General features: G+C 40.1%; 5 protein-coding genes across 6 annotated transcripts; 4 read left to right on the top strand and 1 right to left on the bottom strand.

The window, feature by feature from the left end:
* Window positions 1-701: 701 nt before the first annotated feature.
* RB195_009175 (uncharacterized protein) lies at window positions 702-8,285 on the top strand (the record flags this gene model as incomplete). Its single annotated transcript, XM_064196035.1, has 22 exons — window positions 702-841; window positions 1,616-1,737; window positions 1,800-1,888; window positions 1,979-2,055; window positions 2,108-2,218; window positions 2,332-2,414; window positions 3,415-3,489; window positions 3,600-3,749; window positions 4,400-4,520; window positions 4,578-4,662; window positions 4,718-4,795; window positions 4,853-4,961; window positions 5,675-5,800; window positions 5,943-6,026; window positions 6,095-6,186; window positions 6,280-6,380; window positions 6,697-6,805; window positions 7,051-7,190; window positions 7,249-7,297; window positions 7,351-7,504; window positions 7,923-8,052; window positions 8,240-8,285. The coding sequence occupies 22 exons, from the start codon at window positions 702-704 to the stop codon at window positions 8,283-8,285; spliced, it is 2,271 nt and encodes a 756-aa protein (XP_064047180.1).
* A 1,291-nt stretch (window positions 8,286-9,576) lies between these two features.
* On the top strand, window positions 9,577-11,845 carry RB195_009174 (uncharacterized protein; the record flags this gene model as incomplete). 2 transcript variants are annotated; one of them, XM_064196033.1, is made up of 6 exons in its annotated part: window positions 9,577-9,732; window positions 10,638-10,733; window positions 10,784-10,849; window positions 10,911-11,046; window positions 11,485-11,631; window positions 11,745-11,845. In XM_064196033.1, 6 exons carry the CDS (start codon window positions 9,577-9,579, stop codon window positions 11,843-11,845), a joined length of 702 nt encoding a protein of 233 aa, XP_064047178.1. The 2 variants fall into 2 exon arrangements, with proteins under 2 accessions (XP_064047178.1, XP_064047179.1); XM_064196034.1 differs by having other exon boundaries at window positions 9,673-9,732.
* A 790-nt stretch (window positions 11,846-12,635) lies between these two features.
* On the top strand, window positions 12,636-12,932 carry RB195_009173 (uncharacterized protein; the record flags this gene model as incomplete). The annotated part of the gene is made up of 1 exon (XM_064196032.1): window positions 12,636-12,932. The coding sequence occupies one exon, from the start codon at window positions 12,636-12,638 to the stop codon at window positions 12,930-12,932; it is 297 nt and encodes a 98-aa protein (XP_064047177.1).
* Window positions 12,933-16,983: 4,051 nt separating this feature from the next.
* On the bottom strand, window positions 16,984-18,700 carry RB195_009172 (uncharacterized protein; the record flags this gene model as incomplete). Its single annotated transcript, XM_064196031.1, has 4 exons — window positions 16,984-17,118; window positions 17,684-17,750; window positions 18,410-18,473; window positions 18,628-18,700. The coding sequence occupies 4 exons, from the start codon at window positions 18,698-18,700 to the stop codon at window positions 16,984-16,986; spliced, it is 339 nt and encodes a 112-aa protein (XP_064047176.1).
* A 1,369-nt stretch (window positions 18,701-20,069) lies between these two features.
* Window positions 20,070-20,279, top strand: RB195_009171 (uncharacterized protein; the record flags this gene model as incomplete). The annotated part of the gene is made up of 1 exon (XM_064196030.1): window positions 20,070-20,279. The coding sequence occupies one exon, from the start codon at window positions 20,070-20,072 to the stop codon at window positions 20,277-20,279; it is 210 nt and encodes a 69-aa protein (XP_064047175.1).
* Window positions 20,280-25,210: the final 4,931 nt, after the last annotated feature.

Below are 25,210 nucleotides of genomic sequence, written 5' to 3'. Positions count from 1 at the left end.
CATACTTCCTCGTATGTTAGCTCATGAAAATGGCATCAGAGTTCGGAGTTAGTAACGAACAGCTGAAAAATAAACATCGTTCATATATTGGCGCTTGAAACAAACTGCAGCGCGTATTGGCCGTGTTCCAGAACAGCCGTGTTGGCAATGAGCCATTCGAAAAAAGTTCTTTTGTTGGCATCGCTCCCATTCTCACCGCTTTTGCACTCAAAGTGTGCCAAAGAATATCAGATACAGAGTTTTTGGGTTTTTTTTTTTTTGAGCTGGGACTATAGTGGCTAAACTGTTCGAAATACATGCTAATTATTATTTCTTTAATAGAAAAATGGGTATCTTAGAAGTGAGGACGAATCTCAGCATCCCTTTCGGCGTTTTTTCTACAACGGCCGTAGATGTGGAGAAATTATTTTAAAAAATGGAAATGTATGGTATATTCGGAGTATGGGCCAAATAGCTGCGTATTCAATAGTGGTTCTTTTGTTGAAGTGTCACGAGTGCTTCGTAGTTAAGCACTCTCCTCGTTCGATGTTCTTCCTCCGTTTTCTACTTGACCTTATCTTTCAGCTACGCGAAAAAAATGCAGACATCGGGAATTCCTGCCTCTCGCCTGCATCAATATTAATCCTCTGTTCTATTGTTTTTTTTTTCTTTCTTGAGGAATTGTGCAGTGGTGAACAACTGGAAGGTGGACCTGACGTCAGATGTCTAAATTGCAACGACACGTACAATGTTATGATGCTTACGCACCATTGGAAATGATCCAGCGATGTATACGAGAAGGACATCATGTGATGGTTCTTATGCGAGGAATTCCCGGTAGTGGGAAAACACATCTCGCCAAGTTAGTACTGATCACTGATCTACTTGTTTATCTTAGTTTTTTTCATCTATTGCTGTGTCCCCTTTTATAGTATTATCGTGATCGTATAGTGTTACTGTAATACAAACACATTTCCGCTTCCTTCAGTTTTCCTTCTTGCACTTTCATTATTGAATTTCCTTAAATCTGCACATGGAAAGAACTTTCTCATTGACTCACATGATGGCTTCATTCACATTGAGAGGGTGTGGCTTCGCCTATTCCTGCTTGTGACAACTGAGTTAGGAAAGATCACGGATAACCGAGCTAGAGCTGGAAACGTCCCTGTCACAGTCGGATACAAACAACCTGACTTGTCCTGCACACGCGTAAGCGGCTGCGCTCAAAGTGGCACGGTTGAACCCTCGCTCACCTCCGCAGTCCCGGAGTGAAGCTAGCGAGGGACTCACCGCGATAGCAACCGCTTACGCAATTACACCACAGTTCGTTTCAATCCGATTGTACATATACAGATTGCAAATGGATACAAAAAATAACAGTTTTTTGTGATTATAACGACTGATTCTTTTCAATTTCCAAATTGAGCTGTAGTTAACAACGGTTGCTCCTTCCTGCAACATGCATCCGTTGTCAGTTTAACACAATAATTTTCACAACACAACTAAGCTGCACATCTAACAGCTGGAGTTTCAGTGCTGCTTGAAATTTATATTGTGTGTTGTTTCGTTGATATCCTTCCATGTGATGGATTCACTTTGATCTAACGATACCTGCCAAAATCCACACCAATTTCAGTCTTCTGTCGTCTAACTATGGCGGAGTAGTGTGTAGCACGGACGATTTTTTCATTGAAAACGGCGAATATCGATTTCAACCGGAAAAATTGGAGGAGTACCACAAAAACAATATTTTACGAGGTAACCGTTTGTTTGTGGTAGATTGATATTGATTCGCTTCTTCAATTCATTCGATTTTCTAGTTAGAGAGGCGATGAAAGATGGAATTAAACCAATTATAGTCGATAATACGAACATCTTTGCAAATCACATGGAACAGTATGCTCTTCACGTATGTTTTCTTGTCTTTTGATCACCATTCATCACGTGAGACATGGTATCTTATGACCACAGCTTTAAAGTTGTTGCTTGCGCTTCTCAGGCGGTCACGCATTGCTATGAAATATTTGTCGTTGAACCAGAAACGTCATGGAAATATGCGGTGAAAGAATGTTATAGGTGGGCATATGTCACCACTTTTCTTTAAAATATAACACTCTTTTTTCTTTAGGCGTAATGTCCACGGAGTTGACAAGTCGAGAATCCACCAAATGTTGCAGTCCTTGGAAGAGCAAGGAAGGCCATCGTTGTCACGACTTGTCGGTAAAAAGCGTGAAGTAAGGTGGGTACTTTCTACTCAGATGTCTAAAGCTTCATAATCCAGACGTTCCAGTGTTATATCAGGTTCTTTCTTCCCTCACTTCTGCACCTTCATATAAACTACATTCTATTTAGGTTGGATCCACCATGTGATGTGGTAGAGAATGCTCTTGTTGCAAAGTTCTCATCTCTAAAATGTGGCGCTTCTGCTTTACCGGGTAATCTATCTTTTATATAGAAGCGGTAAAACGTGTTCTAGTATGATGACGCGATGCACCATCGATGAAGCTAAGCTGCTGAGCTACGTTATGCGGAAAACCTCCTGAATCTCTTCTTTTTTTTTTTGCTTTTTCTTCATTTTTTTAAAATTTTTTCCGTACAGTAGTGCATGGAAAGGTTTACATAGTCTTAGTGAAACCATTTTCCACTAGTTTCGTCGTTACACTGGTCCTGGATATTTGTTTGTACGGATTTGATTTCTGTCCAATATTTCGTGTTATCGTGCACGATTTACGTCTCTAAAAGAAAATGGATAAAGTCTGGTTAATCAGTTCGCTTGGGGTGCCCCCGCTCGGCGTGTTGGCCTATACATTGATCGACCAATTAATCGTCTCCGGAGGGATGAAAGGCTTGATTGATACTATGCGATTTCGAACAGTCGATCATGCAGTTACAACCGGACTCTCTCCGACTGCGTTACAGCCGCCCGATTTTCGTCTTTTGTAACCTTTGCTGCTTTTGGTGTTCCAAGGCATCTCCACAAAGAATTGTGCCCAGTTATCTTTCTTCTAGGATTTTGCATTTAACATGATTCCGATTACAACAAGAAATTGAATCTCTAGAAACTAAGATTTTAGAGGAGTTCTTGGAGCAAAACAAGCGATAAAACTAATAGAAAAGGCTTTCTTAGAACATATAAGATTAGATAAGATAGGGTCATGGACAGTTATTAAAAAATGTAGCGAGAAACTATAAAAAGCAAAAAGAAAACAGCTCCAGGGAGTTTTCCGCATATTGTAGAGGGAGTTCTGTGCACTTCATTCTTCATCGAGGACGCGTCGCGTCGTCATGCTACAGCACATATTTTATGATTTCGATTTTGTTTTTCAAACATTTTATTAACAATATTTTGTTACTGCGTTTATATTTTCAATAGTTCTAGAAGGGAAATTTGTCTTAGTGGTACAGCAAGAACAAGAATTTCTTGTCAAATTTCAGCAACCTTTAACGGCAATTCGTCAGATATGCCTGAGAACGATGCTCCTCCCGGGCTGCCGATCACGAATGCATCATGTGCGTTTTCAAACAAGACTTTTCAGTTTTAGTTCAGATTTGCGGTTGTCGGTTTTCGCCCTAGTTCTATATATTTTCTTTTCCATCTCAATCAGAACAATTTCCTTTAGGTATTTTTGCAAAGCTATTCCCTCAAAACGTTGATTCTACTACCTCTCCACTTCCTCCGTCAGTTACGCTATCACTTGCTGTTGATACTCGTACTCATGTTCGAGAGATTGTGGTCCGAGATATGGCGACGCAAACTAATGAAGTTATAGGTAAGTGAGCACTAGTATCGGTGTGTTTTGAAGTCGAAACGTTTCAGTTTTTATTGTTTAAATGAATTTTTACCTCCTTTGTCTCCTTCATTTACGATTTGACTCTACGTGTTGTTTATTGTTTACACACATTTGAACGTATATTATCATTATGAAAGCTGTGACATGAATACTGTATTTTTTGGACATGTCATGAAAGAGTAAACTTATCTTAATGTTTGTATATTCTTCTGCTTATCAGACGTGATTTTCGAGCGGTTTGTTTGCGCGAGCCCTGAACACATGAGCAAAGAAATGTTAGAAATGTTGGAGTGCCATCAATGATATTTAAGTTTTTGATAATGAAACGTTCTATTATGAGAAAAAAATGATCCGAGAAAGTTCGACTTTTCGAAATATGTATAATGTAGCAAAAAAAAAGAAAAAATCAGGAAGGAAATGTTCTTCCTCTCCATTTCGGTTTCATTTTCCATATTTTATGCTGTCGACGATGTTCCAAGTGCTTCCTATCACTTTTTTAAAGCTCTTTTTCATTGGTTTTTTCAGTCTTGTTTGAAAAGTCATTTTCACTCTATACTTTCAGTGTGTAAAAAGTCTATACGTTCCACTATTTTGTCTCATTCCCTTATATCCTATTGTATTGTCTCCAGTGACGTTGACATGTGCTGGTGTTCCATGCGTGGTCGAAGACTTCTTCGAAGGCCCTTCATGTAGTGTTGAGAGAGTGAAGGATCCGAAGATTCAGATGAAGGATCGCATAGTCAGAATGGAGTAATACTTTTTCGTACACCTATCATAGAGTGATATTCGTCAGTGAGGAGGTTTCAGAAACATTCCACAGGTTTCCGAACTAGATGTACTGATCGCGATATTTCCGTTCGAAAGTATTAACAACTTGACACATTACTACCAGGTTATTTTCGGTATTGTCGTTCATTGTGCTTACTTTTTAAAGGGACTTCATTAAGATGATGGGATTTGATGGGTGCGTGAAACTTTTTGTGGAGTTGGGTGCTTATGTTGACTGGTCAGCATCAGTCGTCGAGGTTCGTGATATTTTATCTCTCCTGTTTATCCAGATTAGCTTAATGTTGTTCTCTCAGGGAACATTCGCAGAAGACATTGCGGCAGCTGAGATGAGCGCAACACTTCCTCATCCACCGCCTCCAAGAACTGATTGGCAGAGGTTGGCTGAACAAGAAGGCATGAATGGTGGGTTCCAAGTTAATTAGTTTTATGTTATTGTAGTTCTTCCTTCTATTATTAAATGTAGAGCAGATTACTGACGGATCTGTCTATGTATGCTCTGGTTGCTGTTGGTATAGACTATTTTGTAAATAAGAATCAATTACTAGTATTTTTGCCCTTCCAACCTTTTATTTTATTTTCTTCGCTTTCATTATATATCATCTTTCTTATAAAAGCTTAGTTCCCTTCAAAATTCCATAAAGCCACATGAACATTCTTGTTTCTTTCACTTCGCCGGTGCTCCCACTAGCTGTCATAATATGTCAGCATGCTGCAATAATCTTATTATTCTGAGGGTTTGAACCAACATCGAGTGCTCAACAGTCTTTTTTACCTGCCATACCTCTCCTTTTTGTTGACATGTAAGCATGGGTAGTTGGTGACAATGGTTATATGTGCTAACAGTTGATAGAACCGCACTGTCATGAGATCGAATGTCTAGAAAATAAATGAAAAATGTTCGTTTATTTTCTAGACATTCGATCTCATGACGTAAAAAAAAGTAAACGTAACAGAAATATGAAACGTCGAAATAAGTGGATGATGAGGTCACTTTGAAGAAACTTGACATATCTCATTTAGACTGTTATTAAACAACACTTGAGCTACTATCGATTTGTGGAGGAATGATGTAGCAAAATAACCTGTCTTTGAAGCGTCATGTTTAAAGCTTTTAGTTTCGGACAAATCAGCCAGGATGTCTCCTTCGCCTGCAGAATCTCTATGTACAGCGTCTCCATTGGTGAATGCTATTAACGTCACCCTCAATGTGGATATATTACAGAAGATGAGCGTACTTTTTGGTAAGACATTTCCTGTTCTATAGTACCACACAGGGAAAAAAGGTTTTGTTATGTACTGTAGCTACTCACTCAAATTATATCACCACTACATTCAATCTATTGCATTTGAACTATCTCTAAATTTTTCTATCCTCTTTTATAGGGAACGGAATGCCTATCGAAGAAGAATGTAATCTCAGCGTACCGTTATGGCTTCTGGAGCAGCTGTACATAATTTGGCAGAAAGGCAAAGACTTGGTTCTATTGTTGAACATCTTCACTTATCTTAAAACAACTGAAGTGGAAAAGCTTAAGATGTTCGTCAAAGTCAACATGATACTGATGTCGAGTTAGCGTCACTTCTGCAGGAAGATGAAGATGAAGAAGCAATTAGTGGATACTCGAAGGTATTTTCACATAAGACTTTTTCTATGTAGTCAAGACGACTAAGTACTGCCTAATTAGATATTTCTCTTCGAATCTCGTTTTTTTTCGTACAGAAACAGATGACGGTGGCGCAAAAACTGAACCTAAACGAGCTCACCAAGGAATTTGCTGCTTGCGATTCGGAGCGTGTGCGGCAAATCTATGAGGACAACAAGTGAATTTTTATTTTGATTTCCTGCTGTGCAGTAGTTGTACTTTAGCCTCTCACTCGAACAGTTAAGCACACTTACTAACTTTATTGACATCTATGAAGTATGTATAGTTTTTTCAAACGACATGAAGGTCGGTGCACTTCGCGCTAGAAGCGGGGCGATGGAACTATGAGATGAATGGATGAGATCTAGGCCGAATCCCTCTCGATCCTAACCGCTACGCTCTTCCCTAGCAACTGCACCCAGCTTCATGTCACTTTGACCCGACTATATTTACATTCTCATTCATTGTATGCTAATGTATGATATTTCCACTAGGTATGATGCTGCCGCCACGCGTCTGACTCTCCACATAATGTTAAATCCTGATGATGAAATCGAGAGCCTGAACCAGATTCCTGTCACGCCATCCCAACTTCCAAAGCCGGTAACGCTAAGAATTAGATACAGTATCAGCGCAGCATCGAGGACGCATGCATTCATGTTTTGAAGTGTAGGTGCACACGATTGCTTCGATTGAGATAGTTGACTGATTCATAATACATTGAGGAAACGTCGTAGACATGGATCCATGTCCAAAAATTGGGTCGTGATTTGGTGCAAACACCAAAGAAGAATTGAAGAATTGAAATATTGATCTTTTAATAATTAAAGTATTGGTTGTTTTTGAAGGTAGCACCACATCTACTACCTCATGCCCGTCCTCGAACAGAGTCAACCCTACCACTAGCACAACAACGGGCGCTTCAGTATCAACGGGAAGCTGATTTGTTTGCTGCGAAGCGAGCAGTCGAGACGCGGAAAGCACAAGGGTACATTTCTTTTTGGAATGGTATTGAACTCTAATTTGGTGTAAAAGCAATTTTCCAGGTATATAAGGTCGGGTTTGGTGCCAGCCGCAACTGTTTATCAACAGTTTGTGCGTTTACACTTATCTTGTCGTGTTAGCCGATTCCAGCACTATGTGTTTAGGCCCGAGAGCATGCTGAACGTGAGAGAAGTCTTCGTGAGAAAGCTGCTGACATCATAATAAAAGCTCACGAGAACTCGAACTTTCTTGACCTCCATCTTCTTAGTCAAAAAGATGCATTGGCTTTGCTTAGGGAGCGACTAGAGTTGCTGGATCGTTGGTTTTTGCCACGACTTTTCCTACCAGGTTGAGGAACAAGTCGTGACCGTTCCTTTTTAGGTGGAAAATGTTCACAGAAATAACAAATGTTTCTTTTATGTTATTCACCATCCGAAGGGCAATTTTTACTTTTTTACAACCATTTCTGCTAATTGCAAGAAAAAATGTCGAAAATCCTCTGTTTTGTCAAACCGACACTCAATTTTCAAGATTTGGACAAACAAAAATCAAAGATATTTTAAAAAATTCGAAATACGGTCTTAATTGAGGGAGAAACTCTCCATCAATTGACACGTAGTATTTTAGAAATACTTTTTATTTCTTCTCTGCATTCTTCACCTTGAAAAAAAAAACCTTCACGGCTTATACCTCAATCCAATATTTTCACAACGAATTCATCTCTCCTTTGCTCTAGGTCCGGAATTTTTGAGAAACGGTCGCTCAGATCGTCGTTTACGTGTGATCACAGGTTATGGCAAAAGCAGTGGCGGAAGAGCTGTGATAAAACCCGCTGTAGAATCTTACTTAAGGAAGAAAGGATATGTGTAAGTTTCATTTCTCGGAATAGTTGACTGTTTATGTAGTGTTTACTTGGTCGCTTCTTCTCTGCATTTTTTCATTTTGCATTTAAGTTTTTGATTCCTGTTTCTTAGTCATTTCTTTATTTTCACTTTCCAGGTTTATTTTTTCTCTCGCAAGATCTCTTCAATTTTTGTCCCAAAATTTTTTCAGATACTGTTTTACAAATATGGGAGAGATTATGGTCCACTGCAAATAGCCGAATGCTTCTCAAGCAAAGCGTTTAATCTACCCATAAGCGTAAGAGCGGAAAACGATGCACCGGGATCGTAATGCTACTTCACATTACATTTTTAAGCATTCATGTTTACGACTACTGTTATCGCTTACACTGCAATTGACTTTCCTTTTTCCTCCTCTCTTATTTTCCTTTCTTATTTTCGTAGAAATGTTGGGAAATACAGAACTGATATTGTAACGCATCGAATGAGGCAAACGAAAAAGCATTACACCTTTTACAATGCATTTTTTATTGCATGTTGGGGGATCTAAATTGAATGGATTAATTTTGGCGATGTAAGACTTTACGTATTGTCAGTTGGAGCGAAAACAGTTGATTTATTTTTTTTTTTTTGCATAATGCCCAAACACGAAAGTTTCGTGTTTGGGGCATTATAGGTGATTCCTTCAATGTTTAATTTTTTCAAATTTTTTTTTTGCACCGTGATTGTTTTTTTTTCGTTGTCGTAAAGTTTAATGTAATTATATTTGTATCGGAATGTTTTTATATCATTTTTCCACCAGGAGTGGGTGATTTGTTTTAAAATTTTTTGATAAGCAACAGGTTCATTTGTGAAGTGCCACTTTTTTTGGCTTTCTGACTTAGTTAGTCGTAAAGCTGCTAGTTGTTTTGTAGAGCCAGAGATACAGTGCTGTTGTTTTCTGTACATATAAGATTTGTATTGTACATACTAATGATTTTTTAAGCGACGTTTTCTGGTTGGCTTCAATTGTAGATAGGTATAACTATGACTTACCTCATTATTTATACCTACTTCTATGTTATCTCTGCCTCCATTTACCTGAGCGATTCTCCGTTGAGTTCATTTCGGATGCTTACTCAGATTATTCCGGATCAATCAAAATTATTTATTAGCTCATATTACTTGTTGTGTATAGATTATTCGGTTACTGTTCATGTAATGGTGGCTTAGCCAACATTATGACATTAGTAGCGTTATTTCATCTAGATCGGAGAGTGATTATTCTATAATTGGTGGATTCGCAGGCCTGAAGAGCTAGATAAATGGATTAGAATTACTGATTTCATGCTTGCTAGACAACTCTCCGTAGATATCGGAAACACAAATTAATTAAGATGGTGCTGATATTTCGTGAACAGTGCTGGAAATGAGAAGAACATTCTAACAACGTTATTTTGATGTTGATAAAAAATCTCGTGTGCACATGTGCTGAGGTTACTGCATCTGTTTCCTCTTTGACGTGTTTCAGGCCACTTTTCGGAAACCCATCTCAGTAGACGACCTCTTATGTCCATAATTTCTCAGGATAATTGTAAGCTCTCTCCTTATTCAAAACTGGATGGTTTAACGAAAACAAAATGCAGTAGATGTGGGAAGCGTCGCATGTATTTCTGCTATGACTGTCGTTTGACCCTACCTGGAGTGTTCTCGCCTCAAGTAAAGGTAGTTCTCATTTAGTGTGTTTAACGTTTTCTTCTTTTTCTTCTTCTTCTACTGACTAATGCTGATCGGCCGCTAGAATTTCGCTAGGATTTCTTGGCTTTAGGGGATTTGTAGTTATGAAGGTATGAAGTGAGAGCTATACTAAATGAACCACGGTGCAGTTGCATAACTTGCTGCGCTCGGAGGGTTGCGGTGAAGCGTAGAGGTTATGAGAGAGAAACTTTGTTAGCATCATTGTTTGCTGCAGTTCGCGATGGTCCCACCTTGATTTCAACGCTAGCTCGACCGCTTCTTTCGCAACCGCCTACGCATCTGCACCATGCTTCATGTCGTTTTGACCCACTATATGTTCAGGTTAAAACGACCTGAAGCTCGGTGCGGTGCGTAGCAGTTAGGATCAAAGGAGGATCTTTGCTAGCACCAAGCACCAGCACTCAACGCTGCAACAGCACAGAGCTTCATGCCACCTCGACCCAACTAAAAGGCTTCAGCTTATTTACCGGGTCAAAATCCTAGACTCTGGAAAGTTGAGAAGAGAGTAACATAGAAGCAAATTCCTCGCAAATTTACAATACGAATATTTGGAAGAGGGGACTCCGCTGATTAGACAACCTGTTTTGATAAGCAGCACAGCAGCAGACATGCTTTCTTCAGTACTAATTGATCACCGTGATTCAACATGCTGAGGAAAAAAAAGGTGCAGTTCGGAACAAAAAAGAGCGCAGTTGTATTCTTCTGGCAAGGACAGTAAGAGATAAGGAAAAATGAAGATAGGTCTGCTGAATGTTTAGAAGTTATAAGTGGAGATAATGGTAGATGTTCTAACTTGCTAGCGTTTATGGGAACAGTGAAATAGTTGTTTTGTTGTTGTCTTGTTGTTGTTTTGTTGCAAGTTGTTGTTGTAGTTACCGTGTTATGTCGATATCATCAAGCATCCATCGGAAAAGAATAGCAAAAGTAGCGCAATTCACTGTAAAATTGTCGCACCAGAGCAGACAAAGGTAAGCATTTCTTCTAACGAATGAATAAGTTTGTAGTTATGATTTGCTAGATTTTCGATGTCCCCAACGTATTTGACTATGGTGGCGAAAATTCAGCAGACACTGAAGGAAGCACCGTGAGTGTTGCACATGTCCCTTACTATCATCGCGAAAACATCGTGAAAACATCTGATTAAGGTACTTGTTTTTCCATCTCCCTCAGCTGTTTCTATCGAGGAATTTGTTCGAGTCAAAGGTCCTATCAAACGGTTGATTGTTCTTGACTGTACCTGGTTCCAGGTGCACATGATGCAAAAAATACCTGAAATTCAAGGTGAGTTCAAGTGAAGTAGTTGTGCTTTTGTTGGTGCAGGTTACAATTTTGCTTTACCACATGATTTAGAAAGTAAAATATGCCATATGCATAGACCGTACATAATACTCCCACCGCACACACCACATACACACGTACACATGCCCTCGTATAGTCGGGTCAAAGCGACATGAATCACGATGCAGTTGCATAAGCGGTTGTGCCCGAAGCGGGGCGGGGGAGATAGCGGTTGGAATCGAGGTGGGACCATCGCGAACCGCGGCAATTATTGGTGGTATCAGGTATATTGGTGGTACCGCACTGCTTCGAGCGCAACCGTTCACGCAACTGCGCCATGCTTCATGTCGTTTTGACTCTACTATACATACACCTACACACTTATATGCACTCATACACACATACACACATAAACACTGAATCGGACGTTTTTAAATTTAGGACTTCCTTGTGTTTCGCTGAGTAAATATAGGACGGCTTTTTGGAGACCTCAACATAATGTCGACGAGAGCGGATTGGCAACTATAGAAGCAATTTACTACGCCCTAAGGGAATATCAAGAATATGGATTGGGTAGACCATACCAAGGCGAGTGGTGTAGGAATCCCCTTTCGGTGGTCCTCCCAAGTTTTTGAAATGTTGTTGAATTCTTCATCAAAAACACTTCTCAATTGGTAATCTTGTGAATTACCTTCATTCAGGAGAGTTTGATGACCTACTCTACTGGTTTTTTCACACTCAGCAACATGTAAATAGGAAGCAACAAGAATACTGCAACAAAAAACTGGATCTTGAGCAATAGATCCCAAGAACTTGATACCATATTGATCTGATGTGAAACAGAAAAAGCTTAGTTGTTATTTCATTAAGATGTTGTTCCACGCAATGTGATATGCATCTAAAGTAGAGTGAGAACGGCATGAAGAACGTTGCGTAAGCGGTTGCGCTCGAAGCAGTGCGGTAGAGCGTAGCGGATAGGATAGAGCGAAACCACTGGAACCACCGTTCATTGCTGCAGTTAGCAATTAACGGTGGTTGCAGGGGTTTTGACGATATCACCTCGATTCCAGCCGCACTCTCCAACTCGCCGCTTCGGGCGCACTCCCTCATGCAACTGCATTGTTCTCCATGTCGTTTTGACCCGACTATAGATGTCAGTGTCATGAGATGTATAGGAAACGGGGTGAAACATATCTTTCTTGTATCTCTTCTGACTTTTCTTACACTGCTTTTGATAGCCTGGACATTGTTCTTCTTAGTCATTGTTGACATTGTTATTTGACTGGTTGTTGTCTAATTCTTTGTTTGGTCCTTGCAGGCCCGAAGTTGGCTGGTTTGTACCCATGGCGTCCATGAGAAACGTTTTATGTAATAAATATAAACGTTTTATATTATATATATATATTAGTTGTTCAAATCGAAATGCGACTTTTCACGTCGTTTTCAAGTTTCCACACGAAAGCAGTATCAAAATTTTATTCCACGATATGTTCTCCACAACTACGAGCAGCACTTCACCAACGTCACGTGGAGAGTATGCGCCCTTGATGCAGAACTGAACAGACTGCGAGTTAAAGAATTTAGCAACCCAGATGTGCGCTTCATCAAAGTTGTTGAACTTCTTCTCTGGCGAACGTGCTGCATCTAGTGGGAAACGTGAGAATCCGAAGGTGCAATTTCACGACTGTATGATGGATGTGGTACAACAGTGCAGCCCATTTCTTCAATCTTCTAATGAACGATATTCGCAATATCCGGGTGAGTTGTTCACATTACTTAGCTGCTGCGGCATCCATCTATCGCGACACTCTTTCCAAGCGAGCGAAAGTGTTCGGAGATGGTCGAGTTGGAATATCCGAAAGCTAAAGAGAGTTCACGTGTCGATTTGATCGGTCTCGGACTACATTGTATGCGACTCTGACTCGGAATAGTCCGAGTCACTACAGCTGATGCCACTACAGTTGGATCAGAAGGGCGTGCTGTATCCTTGCTCATTTCTGCAGTCTGTTTGAAGACAGCGATGGTGGAGTGATGGTCCCTTGCTGGAAGCAATCGCTATATAGGCGATAGCATCACTCATCAGAACCTTTGTGACCAGACACTGTTATAAGAGAAAAATAATATAACAAATTATACTATGTGACGAAACTGTTCGAAATACACGACTTCTGCTTCTACGTTTGCTTTTAAACGAGCATTTGGCTGTGCTCTTCAGCATTTTTCTCACCAACCTTGACAGAAAACTCGAAAGGATGCTGTTCGGGTGTTTTTACACAGTTAAAACATTCGAGAATCAAACGGTTGAGCGCTGTGGAAGGCCATCGTCGTTGTTGGTGCAAGCATAGGGTCCCAGGTCCGGTACGAGACTCTTTTGACGTTATTTTGCTTCCTTGGTGTATCAGCTTTCGTCAGCGCATATTTAATTGTGTTTGTATCTAATCTTTCCGCTTTTGTCAATGAAGATCAAAAAAGTTCTTCTGTGGTGATAATTTCTGCTCAGACAATGAATTTTCAACGGGTAAAAATCTCTCGCATTTACCAGTTCTGCATTCAGTCGACCAGCCGCCGGTCATTTCGAGGGCTACGCGTGTTTTCGATGTTGAAATTTTCTCATTAAAAGAGAAAACATCGTTTATGCAGCACTCTTTGGAAATCTAGAATGTTTTTATGCATCGTGTTCGCCTCTTCGGATTGGCATCAACCGAAAACTGATATAAACGATGAGATCATGATACTATAGAGTTTTTAAAACGATGGTCTGGATCACACAGACTTGCTCCGGATCTAATGATTGAATACCGACAGGCCTAAGGAATTGATACTTTGCAAATCTAGCAAACAAAACCGAGAAGATTTCGCAATCGTACTTAGTCATAGCTGAAAGTTTCCTTATCAGTTCGATCGTTTGGGACATGAGTGATCAGAAGTGAAAATAGATATGTTTACATATTTGTCATATGATAAACGTTGTTTTTTGTAATATTGGAAAAGTACATTCACCTGTGATAATGGCTCCGTTGCGACCTTTCACTATCTTCTCTGGTTTCACTGGTTTAACCACTCCTATAAAATGCTATCTCGGCTGAAAAAGTTTTCTTAGTGTTACCGCACCTACAGATAATTCCCATGTCAGCTGTTCGTAAATCTACGATGAGAGCTAATCCAGCTCTTGAAATCCAGATCATTAATGATCATTCATTGGACTTCTAGGTGAAGTTAAAGATAATCGAAGAGAACTAAACAAAACCTAATGTGAAGGAAATTTCTGTACCACTAGGTGCTTGAGGCAAAAAAAGGCAAACGCAAGACTTCCAAGTGCTTTGGATCAGATAGGAGCTACTTATGTTAGAAATGCTGACTAATCTAATAAAAAGGATAAAGTCACTGGCGTATCAATCCACTTGGGATGCGCCAACGCGTTTTACTGCAATTCGTAATCGTTGAGGTTTTGGAACGCGTGTTGGCCCGTACAATGACTTGCGGGGGCCAGCCGATGATCAAGTCAGTGTTTTTATCCTCCCAGACAAGTCTGGTACCAATTTATCGACCCCGGAAGGATGAAAGGCTTGGTTTGTACTAAGGCGGTTTCGAACCCTCGACCGTGTGGCTACAACGGACCTCTAACCGACTGCGCCACACCCGCCCCGACAAATCTAATACTCCAATCCAATTTCTTTTCTTCAGAATGCAGCGATACAATTCCGGAAATTGTTGTGCATTGCTCCTGTCCAACAGCAGTGCAGTAACTTGTTTTTCTATCCTTATAATTATAATATCCACAAACGCCTGAAGTCTTTGAAGCCGCCTGTTAGTAAAGCGTATAATGAAATCTTACGAATTGTGTACGAGGAAAGTGCTGTTACTATATATTCTGCTCTATCTCATATCTCATTGTCATTAAGTAAAGTTCAGAGATGTGGAAAAAACGCCATGGTCACAACCATTTGAACCTCCCACATACCAACTTGCTAAACATCCACCGTTTTAATAGCTTATTACCAACGAGGTGAAAGCTATGGAAAAAGTAGTCAGAAATAAACCATTATCTTGGTGAAAGAAGTTTCATCTGGTACCTACTCAACAAGAAGGGTTTATCGCAGTGGCTTCAACTTCTATTAACCTTACTGGTAGTGTCTTTGACTGGTCTCTAGGTCGTAACCAAGGTAAACCGATAGACATAATATACGTTGATCTGTCAGAACCCTTTGCATGAAGTATTTCGTTAAAAACTAATTGCAAAACTCCTCTACCTTGGAATACAGGACCATATTCTATGTAGGCTGGATAATCACTTATCTTAAGAAGAAAGTCATCACGAGAACTTGACTGTCAAAGTTGGCCCCGAATACTCAGCCAATTTCCTTTCCATAAGTGGAGTTTCACAATGTGGACCCGTGTGCCGTCTCTTGTTTCTTACATACACAATCGATCTACTTAGTGTGCACATAACTTCTTCACATGTGATGGTCCAAATGTACGTTGATGACATTAAAAGTTACAACATTTGTGATGACGGGAATCACCATAAACTACGTTCTGGACTTCAGACATCACTTCGGAGATCACTAGCCAGGATATTTTACTGGGTTTCCAGATAAGATCTGCACATTAACTACGAGAAGTCCCTGATTATACGCGTGGGTGAAGGGGAAGTGGCTGAGTAGAGTATGGAGAGAGCAATTCTTAAACCTTCTAAATCTCTAAGAGACATAGAAATTTTTCTCGATGAAAACTTCAATTTCTCGGAAGATATTGATCACATTGTTCGAACGGAATACTCTTCCCTTTTTCAGCTATTCCGGATTGCCCACACCACTAACCCAACTATTCTCATTCAAATATTCTCATTCACTTATACAAATCTTCGCTATACCTCATCTTGATGAATGCTCTATTAATTGAAGCCCTCAAGGAAAAGGGATATAACAATGCTCCAAAAAGTGCAGAAGACTTTATCCGTATGTTGTTAAGAAGAATTTTGCCAGACCTAATGATGACTAGCTACAATGAACCTCTCAAAAATTTAGATACGTGTAGCATGAGGAAGAGACGTGTGCACATCGACTTGTTCTTCGCAGAAATGCAAAATAGAAACTTTGCTCTGATGTTCAATAACTATCGAACTGCATAATGGTTGGAGATCTTACGTCGTGATCACGGCGTTGTTGGAGCCGAACTCAGTAGAATATTCGAGACGACTTTGAAGAAATTTGACATAATTTGGCGGTGTTTGAACATTGATGCCTAACCGTGTCTATCCGATGTTTTTCTTATTTCTCTTTATCTTGCAGTCCTTCTACTATACTTATTCTTTTTTCAGCTAAGTGCGAGGCCACTCCTACTCTCCTTCCGACCCATGAAGCCCAGTTCTCTGAGAGTCATTCACTTGCAAGAATACTAATATCATACCGTTATACTTCCTTTTGATTTGCTCCGTAATACTACATCCTCTCTTCACTACCCTTGAATAACCTCCTGTTATTGATCTTATAGCAGGTATGGTCTTGTGTAGATTGCGGTGGTTAGTCGTATGAGGACCACGAAATTTGGTGAACCTTCTTGCCCAAGGTTCCCCGTCAAATTCGCTCAAGATCCCACAGTGCTCCTTCGGCCTTTTTCTAAACCCCGGTATGTGGATAAATAAACCCCTTTTAACCTGTGTTTAGCGTTTTGGATTGGGGGAGTGGACGTCACGAGGTTCCACTGACAATAAGGTTGTCGATTTTTTTCAAAGGTTCCGACCTAGAGGAGCGTGTTTTCTTTTTTCTTCTTCTGGTGCACCATTGGCGCATCCTAATAAATAAATAAATAAATAAATAAATAAATAAATAAATAAATAAATAAATAAATAAATAAATATCACTAGCTCAAAGCTATGTTTTATTCATGTCTTGAAAACTGTAAAAAAAAATCACACTGATGTAATTCGGATCGAGTATTTCAGAACATAAGCTTGGAAAAAACAATTGTGGCCACAGCAGGAAGTGCTACCAGCATCGACGAAGAATTGCAGAGTTCATAGCTGCAGCAACACAATGTAGCGTCGGCTTCGTCTTGGCTAGTGCAACCATCATTCTTGAATTTAAAAAATGTTAATAGTAAAGTCTTGAAACATATAGTTGGGTGAAAACGACTTGAAGTACGAACAGGTTGCGTAAACGGTTGCGCTCGAAGCGGCGCGGTGGAGCGTAGCGATTGAGATCGTGTAAGGATTCTCGCTACCGCCACTCATCTCTGTATTTCGCCATGGTCCCACCTTGATTTTGACCGCTGTCCCCACCGCACCGCTTCGAGCGCAGCCGTTTACGCAACTGTCCGCGCTTCATGTCGTTTCGAGCCGACTATAGTAACATTAGGTTGTACCATAAGTTTCTATCATCTTAACATTTTTGGCTTTTTTATTTAACGATAAAGAAATTACAGTCGACAATAACTACAGAAATACAGTCGACAAAGTAACTAAAATAGTCAGCGACTTATTGTCCATCGATCGTATAAGTTGTTGACTTATTTAGATAGACTTAAAAGAATCTGAATTGAAAAAGTTGACCATCGTAGACAGAAACTTGTGGAATAACCTAAGAGAATCCACTGGGAAGACTGAGAAAAAACTGAGAAAGCTTGGGAACATGGTGCATACCTTGCATGCGTTAAAAATATCACATCCATGTATAGGTGGCGCGTGAATATTTGGTTTTGGGTGCACTCTGCAAATAACGTAAACACCAACAAAAATTGTTGGTCTGTTCAAGTCTCCTTTTTTTTAGATAGAATATAGAAGAAAAAATTTGCCGTAGTATTTCAAAATCTTTCCTATTTCTATTTCTACATTTCTCTTCGTTCTTATTATTCAAATAAAATTCGTGAATCTGTAAGAAAACATAAGGAAAAGGGCCAAGAAAAAATTTTCTGTCATGATAGCGCTTTTTCTTATGAAATCCTTAGTAGCCGAACTATGGCTTATTAGAAATTCATCAGATTTTGTAAATGTTGTATAGGAACATATAAAATATTTAGACGACAGAAAATTTTCCATTCTCCATTTTTTCCAAGTTTTTTTTTTTCAAGAACATTTTCCAAGTTTCTATTTATCTCGCAATAAGGATGAGAAGATGAAGATAACTCTAACTAAAAATAATGGTCTCTTTGACTTCTTAAATAAAACTCCACTCGTCCGTGCCTTTTTCTCTTTCTTCTTTTTCTTTTTTGAAGACTTACTCATTTTCCGATTATTCGTTAATATCTCAAAGGATCATGAATGCCAGGATAAGTAACTTGCTTTTTTCGTGATGCTCGCTTTTTCACGAACAGAAAAAGGAAATGGATTGCGCTTGAATCAAGCTGTCCATTTATATTTAGCTCTTACATAACGCAGAATTTTCCGGGACATTCCGTTGTGTTTTGTACTTTTCCTTGACCGTCAGGGGTGCCTAGAAATAACGAACCATAGCAAATGGTACATGATCATTGTGAATGGTCTGGATTTTGAAATTTGCTAAAATAGGTCTCTTTGGATATTTTCGAAATTGAACAAATGAGAATGACTTCAAAATGGATGTGGCAACACTAGTAAAACAATCTTACCTAAATAGCATTTTATGGCACTGGTTAAACCAGCTAAACCAAGAAGAACAGCGAAAAGTAGATACGAGGACATACGTGCACTTGAATGTACTTCTCCAACAGTCCGTGTCCGTTTATCGACATTCGATAGCAAACAGAACTTTTTTCTTTACTCTTTACTGCGATTATTCATGCCACAGGAGGGGTTGTTCATATGATAAGGAAAATTCTTAGTTTGACTGAGTACGACTACGAAATGTTTTGTGTTTTTTCTTCGCAACTTTGTGAACACTCAAGTTCGTGGTCCCCAAAATCTAATAATCAAACCAAGCAATCAACATAAAGGATAAAGTGGATAAGGTGTCTTGGTTTAATCAATCCGCTTGGAATGCGCCAATGCGCTCACTTCAGAATCATTTGAAGTTTATGAATGTATATCCCTCTTCCCGTATATGCCAAACCTAGGACGCTGGATGAAGCCCAGCCTCAAAAACAAGCTTGATTACGCCAGGGGTTCGCCTGTATCGACCACATCCTGACCGTGTTGAGGGTCGCAGAGGTTTGCCGAGAATACCACCTGCCCCTTGTTTTGACCTATGTCGACTATGAGAAAGCCTTCGACAGCATAGAAACTAGTGCAGTACTGTCAGCGCTGGTCGATAAAGGTGTGGACGCGTCGTATGTGAGGAAATTAGCCAATCGCTACGATCGACGCACCACCACGATACAGCTTTTCCACCGCAGAGTCACAAAATCTAATGGAAAGGGGGTATATCGCTTATTGATACTTCACAGCTGCATTATAATGGATAATAAAATCACTTGCTTGGGAAGAAAAGGGCGTACGTGTTGACAAGAGATTCCTCTCCAAATCTCTTGCGGACTTTTGCGGATGATATCGTTCTCTTTTCAATAAGAAGCAATGAGGCAGAGACGATGCCTAAGGAATTGAACGAAACAGGAAGAGAATAGGACTGCGGATAAACAGAAAGAAGACACAGTTCATGAAGAACGTCTACTGCGAGGTTGAAGGAGTGCAACTTGAATGCTCCTGAAAAGTGGAAACTTTGTCATACTTCTTACTTGGACGTTCTATGAATATGGAAAACGACTTGAGGAAGGAACTGAATAAAATGATGATAGCAGATTGGGCAGCATTCGCACCCGTCAGGTAAGCTAAGCTAGCGGACCGACTGACGGACCAAGACCTCCATGCTCATCTATTCCGCTTCATAGTTCTTGTAGCGCTCTCTTACAGCATAACAAAGACGTGAGCAGACATTGCTGCCACGTCTAGGAAGCTACACACTACCCACAGAGTCCTTGAGAGATGTCTTCTGAAGTTTAACCGGTGCACACAAAATCTAGCCGATCTTCACAGCTCCGACATAAGAGCAATGTCCTGTATTCGCGACCCAGCTGAATATGTATCGAAAGCAAAACATAGATAGGCCGTCCACATTATGAAAAGAATCGAAGATGAGTGGACTAAAAGAACGTTAGAGTGGATCCCAAGAGATACTAAAAGCGCTCGAGGTAGACCGCCAATGAGATGGGATGATGTGCTCGCTGCACGGATGGACCAGCTGAGAGCTCAGGCGGGTACAGCTGAAGGACCTCGTCAACGTAGCGCAAGAGCAACGCAAACAATACAAGAGTTGATAAACTGCTAAACTTTTGCTCACGCTGTTTTCAATGGATTCCAAGTTCCAGGTTTTCCTTCTTCAATTTTCGCTTATTCTTAACTGAATTGCATTTCCTACGTCATTTTCGCTCATATTTAATCGATGCAACCGTAAGAAAATGAAAAATCGAAGCGAAGCAACAGTCCACTGAGCGTCCACACTTGGCGCAGCATTTGTTAATTTGAGGAAGTCGTGTAGAAATAACCTGAGACATGGTTGTCCGTGGACCTGGACATGCGCGATTGTTGCTTTCGAAACGATGCGATGGGGCTAGCGGTTCCGATCGAGACCCTCGCTAGTTCCGATCATCTTTCCAGTCAGAATTGAGATAGCTATTTGGTGGATATTGTGCACTTCGTAGATTGTGAGGATCAAACAATATAGTATTACTTGTTTAGTGGTGGAACAACGTAGCGGTAGCGCCGAGAAGAGCCCATTGCAGGACTTTCGTGTAGGAGCATTGCTCAGTACTCTAGCAGTGCCAGAACGCTCAGGAAGACACCGCCGAAGTCTTCGTAGGACGTCCTGCTCCGCAAGCTACCCAAGCTAAGTAGCCAAGCTCCGCTTGCTGTTGCTTTTAAAGGGGTTGTACACCCAGATCATCGTGAGTTGTATTTTGTGTGTGTACGTCGTCCTAGAGTCGGGTCAAAAACGAATAATACGACGAAATAACTAATAATATAATATAAATAATGAAGCACTGTGTAGTTGCGTAAGCGACTGCACTCGAAACAATGCGGCGGAGCTAGCGGTTGCGATCGAGTAGGGACCGTCGCGAACTGCAGCGATGAGCGCTTCCAAGGGAGTTCCTGCTCGATTTTGACCGCTACGATGCTTCGTTTCGTTTAGACCCTCATTGTGCGCCACCTCATCAGACACCCCCGATGGTGTTTCTGTCAACGCAGTGGAAACCTGCGAACGGTTTTCTCCAAACATTACTTTGGTACTATTGTTTGGTACTATGCGACAAAATTTTCACCCGTTACAAATAAATTCTTTTTCCTTATTCACTTTTGTTGAAGTTAATGTAGCGGAAAGGTACGTTCGAATTCGAGCAACCTTTCACTCTCATCGGTGGAGTAACGACGAAATGTGGTGAAGATTTCCTTCAAAAGATGTTAAACAGGAAAGCATCGTTTCTCATTTCCTTGCCACTAAGTACGACATTGGGGAGTCCTTCGAACTGAGGAATGAGACAGATGCTTCGGTAAATAAAAAAAACTAGTACATTATAGCAATAGGGTTTGTTTCTCTACTAAAAAATTTCGTAAACAGTTGAAAAAATGACTATCTATGTCTACAATCGCTCGCCGTCAGAAGAGAGGAACATGATGCGAAAATTCCCCACAAAGTTCTACGGTTACACCGAACGGTCTTTACTCGAGTGTGCGTTCAAATATCTGTTCCAAGTCAGCTCTGGGTTTCACCTTTACAAACACCATTGGAGTTAATATAAAAAGTGCAAGAATTGGGCTGCTATTACAAGATTGCTGTCTTTCAGAGGCGGAGAAGTGGGAAGAAAACGGAGAGCTGAGTAGAACCAGCATCTTACAACCGCATCTCTAGCTTTTCCTGCGGATATTCTCACCACGTCAAATTCGTGGTATGCTGCCTTCAAAAAATTAGTGGCGCCATCTCCATCTTTCGTTTCTTTCTCTTATTAGCTTTTCACTACATGTCATAGATTCTCGAGGAATTATGCTAAGGTTTAAGGGTAACGACTACATCGTTTAAGGGGCTCAACTAACCATTTCTAGTGATGAACTGTCGTTTTTTGCTCTATCATCTTCTCAAATGGGAAAACCATTTGACAGTCAAGAACCATTTTTTCCTGCTCTCAGAACAATTTTTACGGTCTAAATGCGCTTTGTTTATAGCTGTTTTGAAGTGCTCCGCTGCCCAACTCCCTTTTCTCCCACTTTTTTTTGCGTAATCGTGGAGCGGCCCGGCAGACACCGTCAATCTCGTGATGTATTGTTTTTAAAGCATTGATTGGTGGATATTTCTCTCTTCTCATGGACTACGTTTTCAAACACGTGTCCGGGAACAAAAATATTTTTTTTCTTGTTGAGGTGTTCCTTTTCTTTTCTTACAGAATCTACTGCTATCTTTTCAGGTATGCCAGAAGATAAGATGTTCTGATTCTGAACACGTACATCGTTAAATCTTGTCGCAATGAGCTCCGATTTCGTTCATATCAAGATCACAAAAGTGGATTGCGAGCAAGGAAATAATTTTAGATATGCGTTTTTTTTTTCTTTTTCCTCAAGTGTTCGACAGGAAAGGTGAGATGCCATAATTTCCCATACATCGTTGTCTTCCATCAATGAGAGCTTGTTCATGGGTAATGTGAATTGCTTTGCTTTTACTAATAGAGCCCCAAACTTTAGAATATCGAATTTTCCGAATTTTCCAAGATTTCTAGCCACATACTCTCTATGAGAACATGTTTTTAGAAACTTAGGTGGATTTAGAAGATTTACTAATTGTTTGCATTTGTCTCTGTTCAGTGTATTTTACGTGCTAGTGGAAAATGCTTGAACTGGCGAAGCTAATGTACATCGAAGAAGTTTATAGTACGTATGAGAGATACAATGACTTCGCGAGACAATTATGCATACCCGACACTGCAAAAATAAGCTCGCATAAACGATTTTTAATCATCATTGTAAATCAGCCGCCGTTTTCTTGCGCCACTGTTTCGTTTTTTTTTTTTTTGAATTGCTCCCTTTTTTTGAGAATTTTTCACGGTAAGAAACTTCCTTTCTGGACCTCTACAAGTGAAAACGTGTGCTTCGCAGGGCTGTAGATGACTCCTGCGACAGTGGAGGTCTTTATACCGGAATTAGTTTTGAGCGACAATTTCACTATGTTTGCGCTATGTATTGGGCGGCTGTAGCGCGGTTGGAAAGAGATATCGCTGCGACTGCACGGTCGATCACCGGTTCGTAACAACCCTAGTGCCAACCAGGCCTCTCATCGCACCGATGTCGACAAACCGATACCAGACTTGTCTGAGAGGATAAATAAGAAACTGACTTGATACATCGTATACCGTCCGCAAGTCACTGTATAAGCTAGAAGCCCAGAATGCGAAACGATTCTGAATTGAAGTGTTGAATTGCGTTGGCGCATCCCTAGGGCGGATTGATTGACCCCAAACACTTTATCCTTCATCTTTTATACTATGTGCAGGGGTGGTAAACAGGACCGGTGAGCATGATGTGACATGAAGCGCACAGTTTGTTCTTTTCAAAATGAATGTTATGAAAAATATTACTTGAATGGACTTGCCAGCAACGCCTATAACAACTGTAGTATTTTGCTGAGTACTCTTATAGATTCTCCCAGATCTCATCAGGACTAGGCGGCGGAATTCTTCAGAACTAAGAGCATTCTTATCAAATAGAAATGCCATACAAGCATGAGTTTAATGCTTTAAGTGAGAAAAGAGCGAACAAAGTAACTGTCAACTTAAAGTATTGATTAAGAGCTAAACGAATCGGCCCATAGGTGCGATGGGAACGAGCCGGACCCTCAGACGAAGGGGTCTAACTCATGTGGTGCAGCTCAAATGATGAGGCTTGCTTCGCCAACCGTCTGAAATTGAAGGGGTTGGGATACCAGCTCCGACTATCGCATCTATAAATCAGTCCATTTATATCATATGTTTTCAGTTTCCCCAGGTATTTGCATCACTCATAATTATATCTTTCTGTAACATTTCCTTTTCTGTAAATGTTTTGGCTGTTTCTTTTCTGAGAGGTTTTTCTATCTGTTCTGTCTTCTATAAGCTATTCTCTCTAGGTTCTTAACTTTTTCAATCTTTCATTCCTCTTTATGTTGCGAAGGACTTTAGTAAATGGGTTTTCTTTTTTCTAGTGATGCGCCGTTGTACGAGATGTTACTGAAACTTTTAATTAAATTAATTAAACTGAATAATAACAACATATTGAGTAAATTCATAAACAGTTATTATTGTTCTTATTTTCATATTGTATAGCAGGGGCGAGTGTAGTGTAGCGGTTAGAGCTTCCGCTGCCTGCACGAGTGATTGGAGGTTTGAATCCGCCCTAGTGCTCACCAAGCCTTTCATTCCTCCACTGATAAAAACACTGACTTGACATATCGGTCACCACCGCAAGTCATTGTTTAGACCAAATACACATACGTGCACACCTGTACACATCTCAAACAATTCTGAATTGAAGTAAACGTAAAGTGGTGCCGCTCACAAGCGGACTGATTAGCGCCAGACACTTCATCCTTTATCCTTTGTATAGCTTATTATAGTATTTGTCTATATTATAATATATTATTATATTTATAACATAGTATGGAGCGATATTCTACCTTTTATTTTCAAAACCGAGATAAGAAAAACCTTATAAATCTATTATATGCTCTTCATTTTTTAAAGACAGTCCATTTTTCTTTGAGATTTTCAATACTTTTCTTTCAAAATCTCCTCTTTAAAACATAGTTATTTATACAACTGAAAAAGCCGGATTATTCGTCGGATGACCGGACATTTAATCTATGTGGACCTTTTAGTCTCTTAGTCCGATGTTAACATTGTCCTACACTGTTTTGTAATCAACGTTAACAACAAAAATCAACAACATGTTATGCACAATTTTCCAAAAGTGTCTTCATGGAAAGAAAGACAGCGCAGAATACAGAATGACACCGAAGTGCTGTAGGATTCGTGATCTAAGTGACTACGTAGTTTCATTTGCAAATTATAAATTGTATTTACTACAAATTCTGTAGAATACATTTCGCTAATCACAATCAATCCATCTTGGTTTTTTTTTTTTAAATGCGGAACCTCTTAGTGGAAAGGGATTGGGGTTGTTCTGGGGAGAATAATCACCAGCGAAGGTACACTGAAAAAATTAAGCGAACCAATGGAAAGG

This window comes from Necator americanus, chromosome III (assembly GCF_031761385.1).
Source record: "Necator americanus strain Aroian chromosome III, whole genome shotgun sequence".
In the NCBI taxonomy this organism is placed as follows: Eukaryota; Metazoa; Nematoda; class Chromadorea; order Rhabditida; family Ancylostomatidae; genus Necator; species Necator americanus.
The sequence above is the reverse complement of the archived record's forward strand: the minus strand, read 5'-3'. Positions and strand labels throughout refer to the sequence as shown.